This window comes from Loa loa (genome assembly GCF_000183805.2).
Source record: "Loa loa unplaced genomic scaffold supercont3.349, whole genome shotgun sequence".
In the NCBI taxonomy this organism is placed as follows: domain Eukaryota; kingdom Metazoa; phylum Nematoda; class Chromadorea; order Rhabditida; family Onchocercidae; genus Loa; species Loa loa.
Genome location: NW_018108529.1, coordinates 28,584 through 40,223, shown reverse-complemented (window position 1 = coordinate 40,223; position 11,640 = coordinate 28,584). Strand labels below are relative to the sequence as shown.

Genomic DNA, 11,640 nt, shown 5'->3' with positions numbered 1-11,640 from the left:
ATTCTAAAGTGGTCACGCAGCTAACATCTTGATAGCGATGTTAAGGGAACTGTGGTAGAATGATGAATAATAATGCATTCTGAAGTGTTGCAAATCCACCACAACATCACCTTTTCGGCAAATGCGTCAACAGTAGGAGAAGCGGGCGCCAACAGGATATAGCCATTAATCAACGGCATTAATTGTGACAAAGCTGCACCTTCCAGGAATGAACAGTTTCTCTCTGAAATATAATGCTTTCATTATCGGAAAGTAAAGCAGTGTAGCATAGTATAGTAAACAAAATATGTTAGTTGGTTGTAATGATCAGAATACTCCAATGAACCGGAATGACCGAAATATTTGGATGAACCGGAATGATCGAAATACCTGAATGTATCGGAATAAGACCACAAAATTGTTTTTTCTTATGTTGTCCACTATGTCGAGGTGTTAAGCGACGCAAAAAATCATATATTTTATCTCTGTCAACATTGTACGCGGCTGTTGTTGTTGCATCAGGAATGGACTTTCCCTCATGCGAACTTTGGTCGTAAGCTGAATAAATTTTCAAAATCTATAAAATCTATTGAATACATTTAAAGCTAAATTAATTTAACTCAAACTAGTGGCTAAATTGTTTTAAAGAAAGATTTTCATAGACGAGTTTGAGAACAATGTCACCCAGAAAGAAGTTGTCCCATCCTCATAGATTGAATAATCAAAGGTACTAGAAAATTTGTCAGAAGTGGATAATGAGGAAAAAGTTGGTTCACTTACACAAATACTTTTGATTCTCTAAGACTAAAATATCAAAAGCTATTCTAAGAATTTAAAATCATTCTAGTTATGAAATGAAAACTTACGGTTATTCCCACAGTGTATCGCATTAATTACTGAAGTGTAATTACTGAAATCAACGATTGATAGGAATGAAATGAACTTCCTGATCACTTGATCATTTTGAAAACTACGCAATGTGTTGAATATTTCCAGTAGTTCCTCGTATTCCATGTTGATATTGTTTGCTAATGTAAATTTCAGCCACTAAAAATTATTTAAATCTTTTCACAATTCATACCTATACTTCTTATACACTTTTATAATATTTGTTGCCAAATTTGTGAAAATCATCAATTTTTGAAAATTTTTTAGCTCTTTTTAAATTAAAAAACCTTTTTCAAAGGTTTGTTTTTTCGAAAAATTTAATGAAAATTTCAAATTTTTCTCCTGAAATATTATGAATTTTTGGAGTATCACCACAATTAACTTTTCCAATGAATCCCAATGATATCTATCTATTAAACATAACACATACATACATTGTGCAAAGCTTCTAATATCATTGCATGTATTTCATCGGCATTAAATTGCATAAGATATTGAAATATCTTGCTTTCAAATTGTTCACATAATAAATTTGAGTGAAATATATCCGTTGGATAGATTGAATTTATCACATGATCCATCAAATTGCATAACAAATTGATTTTTCTCCAAGTGAAACTTCTACTGCTTGTTAAGAGTGAAGTCTAAATATTTTTAGCAAAAACATATTTCAAATAGTTTGATGATACTAAAAAGACTGGCAATAATGCAGTAATGTTAAAGTATAAGTTTTGTAAGATTTAAATCTTGCAATGATTCCATTTGACTTCGTTAAATGCAAACCTTCCCGATAATTTCCAGAGCGTAAAGTGGTGTAATTCGGGCATGACTTAAGTTGACAGACAATTCGTCGTTGATATTTAAAGTTGATTTGAAGAATCCGACAGCTTCTTTAGTGGAATTGAAAAATGAAACCAAGGGAATGGGTTTTTGAAAGGCATGTGGCGTGAAATGGGCGAATATGTCAACCAACGAAATGATCGAATTCGATAAGTTAGCCCATTTGATCGGTTCTGAACCTATCGCAACATACATTTCTGCTATACCTCTGGCAATTGTAACAATGCTGTAATAATAATTTTATGTTAATTTTTGTTGAAATTCAAGAAAAAATGTAACCGAAAATTTCGAAAACTGAAAAAAGGAGTTTTTTTGGAATTTACAACATGCAAATGTAGCTTTCTATTAAAATTTTAATCCTAAATTCAGTTTGAAACTTTGCTTGAAATTCACATCTTTGGCACTTACAGTGACTGTTTGCGCCCATCACTATTAATTTTGGCGGTATCGTCACCTGTTGTTGGAGTCTCATAGCAAGGATTTGTGAAAGAACACAAGTAACTCTGAACAAAAGGCATTAATCCAGCGGATGGTAAAGCCTTTGCATCATAATGACCTGAAACTACTTCATCGTTATGTTGACAAGGGTATCATCATGTAAGGTGTGGTGCAGTGCACTGTTAATAAGGAAACGATCAACAGCAATTTGTCAACAACTTGTTTAGTCAACAACTTGTTTCGATCAACAACAGATGGTTCATATTTAGCTCAAAAAGATATGGTTCTTGGCCTAAGAACTACCAGACATTTACATTTCTAACTAATTAACTTGACAGAGAAGAATTTGGTTTCGCTGTGTAAACGAAAAATGAGCCAACAATTTATTCAGCCAAGTAATCTATTCGAAAACACGACAACTTACATGTTGAATATGTTTCTGTGAAATTTCTCGCTCTCACTAATGCAAGAATACCAAATAGAAGAATTGGTAACAGTAATTCAAGAGCAAACCAGATCTAAATTTTTAATTTTCGGAACCATTTTTTGAAGCCTTTTAGATTTTACTATTTAATTTGGAAATCGAATTTTAAAGTGAATTCGAAACTTTCGAATTTTTTGAAATTCTGTATCCAATATAATATAATTCTTCAATATTGCCGAAAATTTTCCACTCACAAAACTGAAGTTACTTCAGAAAATTCAGTATTATTGACAATTTAATTTAATGATGACACTTTTTAGCTCCATTTTTATCACAGCTTAGATACAGTTAATTGAGTGAGAAGTCCCATTCTGAAGCGGAAATGGGAGTTTGATCATTCACCGATCCTTTTACTTACTACAATTATTGGAAAGATGGAATGACAAACTTTCTGTCTCTTAGAGATCAGAATACTTTTCCACATCAAAAGCATTACTTGTTTCCACAACGATAGCATTTTAAGAATTCTGAAAAAGATTAGAATTTGCATAAGTATCATCATCATCCCATGCTAAAATAAATTTCAATCAAATATTCAAATCGTTTGTTCTGCTAAAAACTTAGCAACTAAAAAAATTGCTGACGAAGAAAAAATTTCTTTTTCAATGATTGAAATCACATTTGTCTCATTCATTTTTTACTGATCACTTTTTCTTGTCACGCATTTCTTTGGTACAATGACGGTTTATGGTAGTTTTTTTATGGTAGTTTGACATGCGTAACACGCCTGTTATCAATTTAAAGAGATGTGTATGAATAATCCACGTACTTCTTCTATTATTTCTTGCGAAAGTATGGGTAAATTATTAGCAAAATAAAATTTTACCGAGATTTTTTTTCGGATCCCGGATCTGAATCAAATGAGAATGTTCAAAAACAGGTTAATTGTGCACCGATTAATTAGACATGACCAGAAAAATCAGGAAATGAGACTAGGTGGGTGTCGTTTAGACCCATTTTACATGTATTTAAAAAATGACAGGAATTGATAATTACATTGACAGGAGAAAATAACTTCTTCCTCTTTGAGTAAAAGATCCTCTGAGAGGAACGCCAGAAGAAATTGGTAATATAAATCATTGCACGACACATCTCACTTATGTGCTTATTTCAACATCAGATATAAACTAAAGTCAAAATATGAGAAAGTTTGAAATCAATAACTGAAATCAACAACTCAAAATACAATCAGCTCAATGCATTAAATCAAATTTTCAGTCAAAGTTTCAAGAAAATCTGTATCAGTAAGCTTTTAAAATTCGGAACGATTAATTTCTGTTCTATTTAAATCTTTAGATATACTCGTACAACTACTGATTTGATAGTGCACTGCACAGAACACTGATAAATAATTTTAAAAAGAAAAAAAAAGGGATAAAGAGATGGACAGTGTAACAGAGTTAAATTAGAGCAGAAATTATAAATGAAAAAAAAGTGAGACGGGGGAACTGTACTTGATTAGTAAATTAAACAATCGCTGATCAGAAAGCATTCTTTGTGGGATAACCGTATGGGATAAATAAACCCTTGACGACGGCAGTCGTTCATATGTGACTTTAAAATGAGAAAATTCAAAGATCTCCAATATTGATTTATTTCACGAAAATAATGAATGAAAACATGACAGCCATGGTCATAAAATTCAATTAATATGCAAATTTGAAATATCTGATATTACTCACTCATTTCGTACAAAGTAATCTTTAAAACATAACTGTTTTTATAAAATACAAACTTGAAATGGCACACCCACCGATGGAAACGAGCAATGGGAAAATGGAAAACTTCCAGAGATGGTAGACAAATGAGGAGAGGACAGAAAGAAATCGTCAAAATATTTGAATCAACGTCAAAGTGGAAATTGCTCATTGTTGTTTGTGAAATAATTTTAAGGAATGATTTTTTGAATGAAATTTTTGCGAAAATTAAACTGTTAAGCTAAGAACAGCAATAGTTTTCTTGTTTCATTTACTGATTAGCTTTTAATTTCTTTTAAGATAAGCAACACTGAGACCAATAAAAGTTTTTTTAATTTTATTTTTGGTATTAAATGTTTTGGATAGAGGACAAGCTAGCCATGTCATAGAAAAAGCAAGGAAAAGGACAAGATGACCATCATCATAGACAAAGCCAGAAAATTTAGTCCAGTAGAAGGAATTTAGCTGTTCCCTTCAAATCTTCAAATTCAAATCTTTAAATTGAAATTTTTCAACAGGCAACTCATAGAAAAATTGTAACATTACACTGGCCACTAAGCTGGTTAATATGCAAACTACACTGGTGATCACTTACTATTTCTAAAAATACTGGAAGATTTACTAAAATTTTTATTTAAAATTAATATGTTTTTATATTTAAAAAAGAAGGAGAGGGAGAGAAGGAAAGAGAAGCAAGAAAGTTTTCAAAATCTCTTATTATTAATTTGTAGTTGCATAAAAGAAGTAAAAAGTTACAATTGGGTTGAGTTGAGTTGAAATTGAATTTAAAAATTAAGTTAAAATCCAGCAGAAAACTTGAAACTCAATCAATCATATCGTGAAATCACTCTAGTTGCTTACTACAAATTTCTCATCTTAACGGTTCAGTAGTAGCATATGTGGTGACTCAGACTTATTATCTTGGACCAATGATGAATGACTTGTTGGCTCGAGCCTGAATAACCTTCCAGGCACCCTTTATCCTCGGAATTTTTGTAATTTATCCATCCATTTGACAATATTTTCAAATATTTATCATTAATTTTAAATAAGAAGTTCATTTAAAAAAATATCGTAATTATAGAGGATAACTTGAAACGTATCAATCGTTACAGTTCCAGCACAATCCATAACTCTTGCATTTTCAATCCTATAAACGAATAATGCTAATCGCAACAAGAAAAAAAGGTTATATAAGGAGAAACGAGGACTCACATATACATATATTCGATAATGCTGATAAAATGATATAGCAGAAATGAAAAAGTAGTGAATGAATAAGAGTGTAAGCATAGATAGATAACTGATGTCAGTCTCAAAGATTTACACAGCAACTCTTCGATTCTAACTCTTTTTAAGAAAAGAAAACAAACATATCCTTTGTTCTTCACATTTGTCTAACTGGAATGCTTTCAAGAAGTCTTTCTGTTCGATAATTATAGAGAAGTTCACTTTGAGTCCATAAGCTTCACAAATCGAAAAATTAAAGAATTAAAGACACAGCCAGCATCGATCCACCACTTCCTGCACTTCTCAATCTTCCTTTTTATTCCATTCGTTGAGACGAACTAATTTCGTATCGTCACTGGGTATAGCGAGACGATGGTTTGACGTAAAGGTATAATCTGGCTTTTAGGCGGTTGTCCTTTCACGGTATGAGTTTCTCATCTGATTAGAATATATTAGGAGTTGGCTTTGGAATAGTTAGGACATGTTACCTAAAGGATTAGGGAAAACACAGGAGTAAGTAATCAGCTCTGTCGATGGGACTATCTGGTAATTACTTGACTCATCGATGGGACGAGATAGATAGTTCCACCACACTTCCCTGTCATGTAATTCATTCACTTCTTAAGCATTTTGTGATACGAACTGCTCTGTTGATGAGATCCAAGTGGTGGTGCTGTCTTCTAGACTTAATTGGAATTTCTGGCAGTATATCATATCATTATTGGGCATTACTAGGCCAATGACTTCCTCACTGAGTACCTAAATCAGTTGGTATTCTATTCTCTAGCTGTTCAAGTTAAAAGATGCTTGTTCTTTGCCCATCCAAGTTATGCGGACTGGTCAAGTTAGAATTTTTGGGAGGAAGTATCAAATAACATAAGTTGAGCTCAATGTTTCTTCAGAAATTTAAGACAATGTATACCTTCTTGCTTTTGAGACCTGAAGTCTTTCTATATTATGATGATTATCGGATAGAATAACACGATGACATAGTTTTTGCAGATTGTCCAAGTTATTTTTTCATTGTGGTAGTAGTTTGTGTCATGCATAAAAACATCAGATTAAATTATTTCTTCAACTGCAGAGTTTGTTGTTGTTGTTGTGTAAACTACTGCACAGCAGTCATGTCACAAACGGATGAAGCTGCAGCTGCTGAGCTGAAAAAGAAGCGTACCTTTAAGAAATTCACATATCGTGGAGTCGATTTGGATCAGCTATTGGATTTGAATCGGTTAGTAGTAGTACAGTTTGTTTAATTTCGGATAGACTGTTCATCAAAATTGTTGATACTTAATACTACATAACAGTTTCATCAGTCACTACGAAAGGTTACTATTTATTATTACTTTGTCGAAAGGTACAGTGAAAGAGGAAATATATAATTGCAAACTGGGTACATATACTGGAGGTCAGTATGCGATCATGTTCACTGCATTGTTGTATCTTTGTTGTGTGATACAGCAATAACTGATTATTTCTGGTTGTTGTGATATAAGATCATTTGAATTGAGCAGTGGATTCCCTTCACTTTGTCTTTCCCTTATCGGTTAATTGGGTAGGACTCATTGAAAAATCTATTGATGTTCTAATTAATGATCGTTGTTACTGACTTGACTATATGGCCATGCGTTTAGGGCCGATGTGCTTGGAGCGGTTTTTCTAGATATGAACGATTCTATAATAGATGCATAGGTAATGTAATGACCCAACGCTAAGCGAACTAAAGTTACTCACTTGCAGGAAATTGTACAAAAGAAGTTTTTTTTAGTGATCAGTTGGCAAAACTGTTGCCCTGCCGTGCACGTAGACGTCTGGCTCGCGGCTTGAAACGCAAACATTTGGCATTCTTAAATCGGTTACGAAAAGCAAAAAAGGAAGCTTCAATGCATGAAAAACCAGCCACAATTAAGACTCATTTACGTGATATGATTGTATTACCCGAAATGGTTGGATCAGTCGTGGGAGTGTACAACGGCAAAGTTTTCAACCAGGTAAGCTTTTTCCGAAAATATTGTTTTTACAATGGATTTATTTTATTTTTAAGACTGCCGGCTTGTGTGTATATACGGGACTGGGAAATGAGGAGATGTAAGAGAATAATGTAACATATTATACTGTTATTACGTGGACAAGATGGTAAGCTCGTGTTGGTTAACTTTGGGTAAATAAATTTGTTGTGAAGGATAACTACTGCAGAATGATGATGGACTTAATTAGATCTGTCGTTAATTCTGTCTCGTCTATCAGTGGGTCTTACTTAGTCTTGCTTAATGAAATCTCGATATTTTTGAGACTTCTATATTTGTACTCATTGTTCACCAAGACTTTCGCGAACAGCTTATATCAGCATTTGATGAACGGTGATGAACGTTTGATGAGTATTTGATGAACGTAATTATAGGATTACTTTTAATTTGGAATGAATCGTTTATAACGCAAAGATACTCTTACTGTATGCACAATGCACTCTCTGTCATACTTTCCATTTGTATGATCTTTTTTTAATTGTGCTATATAATGGTACTGTACGAAAAACCTACTTCGAAATGGATTATCCTCGAAGTCCAATTGGTTACAGTACACCTGTTATGACGAAATTTTTCAAATATTTGGTTCTAGTTGCTCCTGATACTAGCCGAGGACATACTGCTGTTTCATCTTTTTTTCCTTTTCATATACACTGCAGTTTTCTAAATGACTTATTAATTCTTATGAAGTGAAATTGACCTGACGATGATTTCAGGTCGAAATAAAGCCTGAAATGATTGGTTATTATTTGGGAGAATTCGCAATCACATACAAACCTGTGAAGCATGGGCGGCCAGGTATTGGTGCGACACATTCTTCTCGTTTTATCCCGCTCAAGTAATGGAAAATTATTATTGTTACGAAGGTGTCCAATAAATGTTTTGTTCTGATGCAAGCAGTAAGCAAAGGATTTATCTTGATTAGAGGTAATGACGAAAAGAAAATTCCGGGCTTTTTCTGATTTGCGCATAACCTTAGCCAACAACGATATACAAATCATGGGACTCTGACAATTGGTTCGTGAGTTTTATGCATGTTTGGCTGGAATTTAGAATTCAGGCCAATTTGGTTCACAGGGTGATCTATGATGTCTGAAGATTAAGAAAGTGACGACAGCAAGATCTATTTATAAGCCTACTAGGGTTACTCTGTTCAACTTGGTCACAGATCTCCAAAACATTCAAATCCAGTCTTCCTTAACTGTTTTTCTAACATTTCGTCGTGAAGCTAAGTCTGTCTGTCCCGCCGTTCTTGTTCGTTATTCACAAATAATAAGTGAGTGACTATAACGTAACACAACACTAGATATTTATATTGGACTGAAATGTAACGAAATGAAAATGCTGATAAGCATATAGAATACTGTATATGACTAGGATATACAAAGGCTGGACACATGCTTGCTACATAAATGAATCACAGGATGTCGTAATCAGCTAAGAGAAAAGGAAATCAGATCAAGTCTTTTATAGCGGTGGAAATATCGATCTTTAAGAGGAAAACCACATGACAGATACACTACTGAATTAATCCATATAAACTTTCTATAAGCCAACATGTACAACAGAAGACTGAACAATTGGCCATAACTAATCTGCAACATAAGATGATCTTTCTACTATTAATAAAAAGGAATGGTGGAAAACTACGACATTTCTATGGAAACCGATGAAATTTCATAAAATCGGAATGTAATTATCGATTTTAGCTCGGTGCCTCTGTGATATGCATTCCGCGATCCAAATAATGTTTCTCATTTCTTGCTCTTTAAGCTTAATGAATGCATAGAACACACCGAAATGGAACTGATGCAAAAATGATAGGACGTTCAGTTTTACCTGAAAGTATTGTGACAAAAAAGTTGGTACAGTCCTAATAATCTGATTGACAGTTTAACTGGACTGGATTTCAGGTCTTACTGTATCACCATAAGGTAGGAGTACCGAGAATTTCTATTTGGCTATATGTTTTTTTTTTTTTTGAAACTGGAATATGAATAAGAATTATGAAACAAACTCACTTCGTACTCTAAGAACTTATCTTCAAGCGCCTTTTCGCCAGGTTGTAAACCAGATCCTTCAAAAAGCGCACGATAATCTGAATAGTATTCACAGACCTGCTTAACTTGTTCGTAATCATCCGCTTTCGATAATCCAGCCAACCCTTAATTGATAACAAATATTAACAGGCTTCAGCGATATCAAATGTTATAGAAATGTACCTTCAGGATAAAGTTTTCCACATCGCGGATAAAGCTTGGCTCGATCATCCTTTGACAATTCGGTATCAAAACTGTTGATTGTTATTATAATGGCACGGCGATCTGCTTCAAACTGCAAAAAGTACTTATAAAAAGAGTTAAGAGTTATTGACCTGAGCAAGAAATACTCCTTCCTTTTTAGAAAGAATAACTCAATACTGACCTAAATGGCATTACGATGTGAAAATGATCTTACAAAAAGTATTGAAACCGGGTACGATGTTTCGATACTTTCAGGCATTTCCGGTTTCAATATAGTAATTTTGCTGTAGCTTCGGAAGACAGCAATGGACATGCTATTATGAACAACAGACAACTGCTAATACCAAAGAGCGAACAATTCAATTTTATCTGTGTTAAATCAATTTCAACACCATAATTCCATTTTTTTTCAACATACCGCGAGAATTTCACCCATAACTTCTGCTGTTTTGCCTCCTAAACGTTTGCAAAATTTGTAGAAGTCTTCTAAGTAGGAGCGATATAAAGTATTACGAATTATTTCCACATTCATTTCATCTAAGTCCTGTTCGTTGATACAATCAACAAAGTACGATGCTGCAAAAGAAGAATAAGTGGTACTTCAGGGATTATGATAAAAAACTATTAAATGCACTAAGAAATTGAAACAAAGATTTGAAATATTGCTGAATTGAGTCAATATTGTTTGATAAAAAAAAGAATCTCCTGTGCCCTGGCACTTGCATCTTATACTTCATTAAACGTCATCTTCACTAAACGCTTGTTCATACCTGCGATTTACAAGAAAGTCACTGAAAATTTCAAAATAGTGTGACATCACAAATCTGCACATATCGTATCACATTTTAAATATTTCACAACTAAAATTAAAGATATTTCATGCCTAAAGGAGTGTCCACGAGCACGGCATTATAAAGCTCAGCTGGTGTTGAAACAATATGAATAGCTTCCATCTGCTCAAAAGAACCAAGAGGATGACATTTTGAGATCAGCTCAGTGATGGGTCGCTGATGTAACGTCCCCGTAATGAGCAAAATGATGTTATCAATCATATATGAGTATCTGAAATTGTTTTCACTAAAAATTGGAAGAGATAGCCAGAAGATCATCTCTACTTTAGAAAAAATCGTGAACATGAACAGTTAATATAAATTCTATAACTAACGTTATATAGTCCAAAAATGTGGATAAAGGCTCCAGGGCATTGTTTCGAAAATGTGTGAACTCTGTTACCAGCTTTTCTTTCAATCTCTCATCGATGACCTGCAAAATTAAGATCAAGGAACTATAAAAAGGAATTATGTGCAAATGAAAGTCATTTCTCCAAATAAATGCTCATGTGTTCGTATGATCCACTGATTAACCTGAACTGTTATTGAGCCTGGTTCGTTTGCCAAAAAACTTCCATAATCTGTTGACTGAATATGAAGCTTCAGATCTGAAAACTTCATAATTTAGTACCTTCCATAAAAACTTTTCATGAAGGAAGATAGCATGTGAATATTTCTTAAATACCAGTTTTCATCCTTTCCCAATTGACTTTTCATAAATTCTAAAGACTAACAGTCCGCTCTTATACTCAGTTAAAGTTGTTTGGCTTCAATTTTCTTGCAAATTACTAGAATTTCCAAAATTTGCTTCAACCTCGCAAGGAAGAAGTTACCTTCGAGGGTTTCACATTGGACAAGATTAGCGTAATCGGTTTGTGTCAGAATACCTCCCTTGAATCCGCGAACCAAACCCTCCAAATATCCGTGATTGATGTTAAAGAAATGTTCGCCCATCTAAAAGGAAGAAATGTCATTACCAAAGGG

The 11,640-nt window shown here is 33.6% G+C and overlaps 3 protein-coding genes across 4 annotated transcripts; 1 reads left to right on the top strand and 2 right to left on the bottom strand.

Moving 5' to 3' along the window:
- Positions 1 to 20: 20 nt before the first annotated feature.
- LOAG_01727 (hypothetical protein) lies at positions 21 to 2,225 on the bottom strand (the record flags this gene model as incomplete). The annotated part of the gene is made up of 5 exons (XM_003137265.2): positions 21 to 223; positions 370 to 537; positions 846 to 1,026; positions 1,651 to 1,933; positions 2,116 to 2,225. 5 exons carry the CDS (start codon positions 2,223 to 2,225, stop codon positions 21 to 23), a joined length of 945 nt encoding a protein of 314 aa, XP_003137313.2.
- A 3,701-nt stretch (positions 2,226 to 5,926) lies between these two features.
- LOAG_01726 lies at positions 5,927 to 8,575 on the top strand. Of its 2 annotated transcripts, XM_020445822.1 has the most exons (4): positions 5,927 to 5,979; positions 6,641 to 6,787; positions 7,325 to 7,547; positions 8,300 to 8,575. In XM_020445822.1, the coding sequence occupies exons 2-4, from the start codon at positions 6,681 to 6,683 to the stop codon at positions 8,423 to 8,425; spliced, it is 456 nt and encodes a 151-aa protein (XP_020305046.1). In that variant the 5' UTR covers positions 5,927 to 5,979; positions 6,641 to 6,680; the 3' UTR covers positions 8,426 to 8,575. The 2 variants fall into 2 exon arrangements, with proteins under 2 accessions (XP_020305046.1, XP_003137312.2); XM_003137264.2 differs by lacking the exon at positions 5,927 to 5,979 and having other exon boundaries at positions 6,555 to 6,787.
- Positions 8,576 to 8,878: 303 nt separating this feature from the next.
- LOAG_01725 (V-type proton ATPase subunit D 1) lies at positions 8,879 to 11,616 on the bottom strand. The gene is made up of 8 exons (XM_003137263.2): positions 11,490 to 11,616; positions 11,191 to 11,264; positions 10,992 to 11,089; positions 10,710 to 10,888; positions 10,245 to 10,402; positions 9,806 to 9,917; positions 9,605 to 9,747; positions 8,879 to 9,422 (listed from the first exon to the last, which is right to left on the bottom strand). Exons 1-8 carry the CDS (start codon positions 11,608 to 11,610, stop codon positions 9,261 to 9,263), a joined length of 1,047 nt encoding a protein of 348 aa, XP_003137311.1. The 5' UTR covers positions 11,611 to 11,616; the 3' UTR covers positions 8,879 to 9,260.
- Positions 11,617 to 11,640: the final 24 nt, after the last annotated feature.

Excerpts from the sequence above, each read along its gene's own strand:
- LOAG_01725 (XM_003137263.2), bottom strand. The coding sequence starts at position 11,610 with ATGGGCGAACATTTCTTTAACATCAATCACGGATATTTGGAGGGTTTG. Across the intron at positions 10,889-10,991 it reads ACATTTTTGGACTATATAAC|ATACTCATATATGATTGATA; the intron begins GTTAGTTATAGA and ends AAACAATTTCAG. Across the intron at positions 9,423-9,604 it reads ATAAGTTCTTAGAGTACGAA|GTAAAACTGAACGTCCTATC; the intron begins GTGAGTTTGTTT and ends CAATACTTTCAG.
- LOAG_01726 (XM_003137264.2), top strand. The coding sequence starts at position 6,600 with ATGCATAAAAACATCAGATTAAATTATTTCTTCAACTGCAGAGTTTGT. Across the intron at positions 6,788-7,324 it reads CAGCTATTGGATTTGAATCG|TGATCAGTTGGCAAAACTGT; the intron begins GTTAGTAGTAGT and ends AGTTTTTTTTAG. Across the intron at positions 7,548-8,299 it reads ACGGCAAAGTTTTCAACCAG|GTCGAAATAAAGCCTGAAAT; the intron begins GTAAGCTTTTTC and ends CGATGATTTCAG.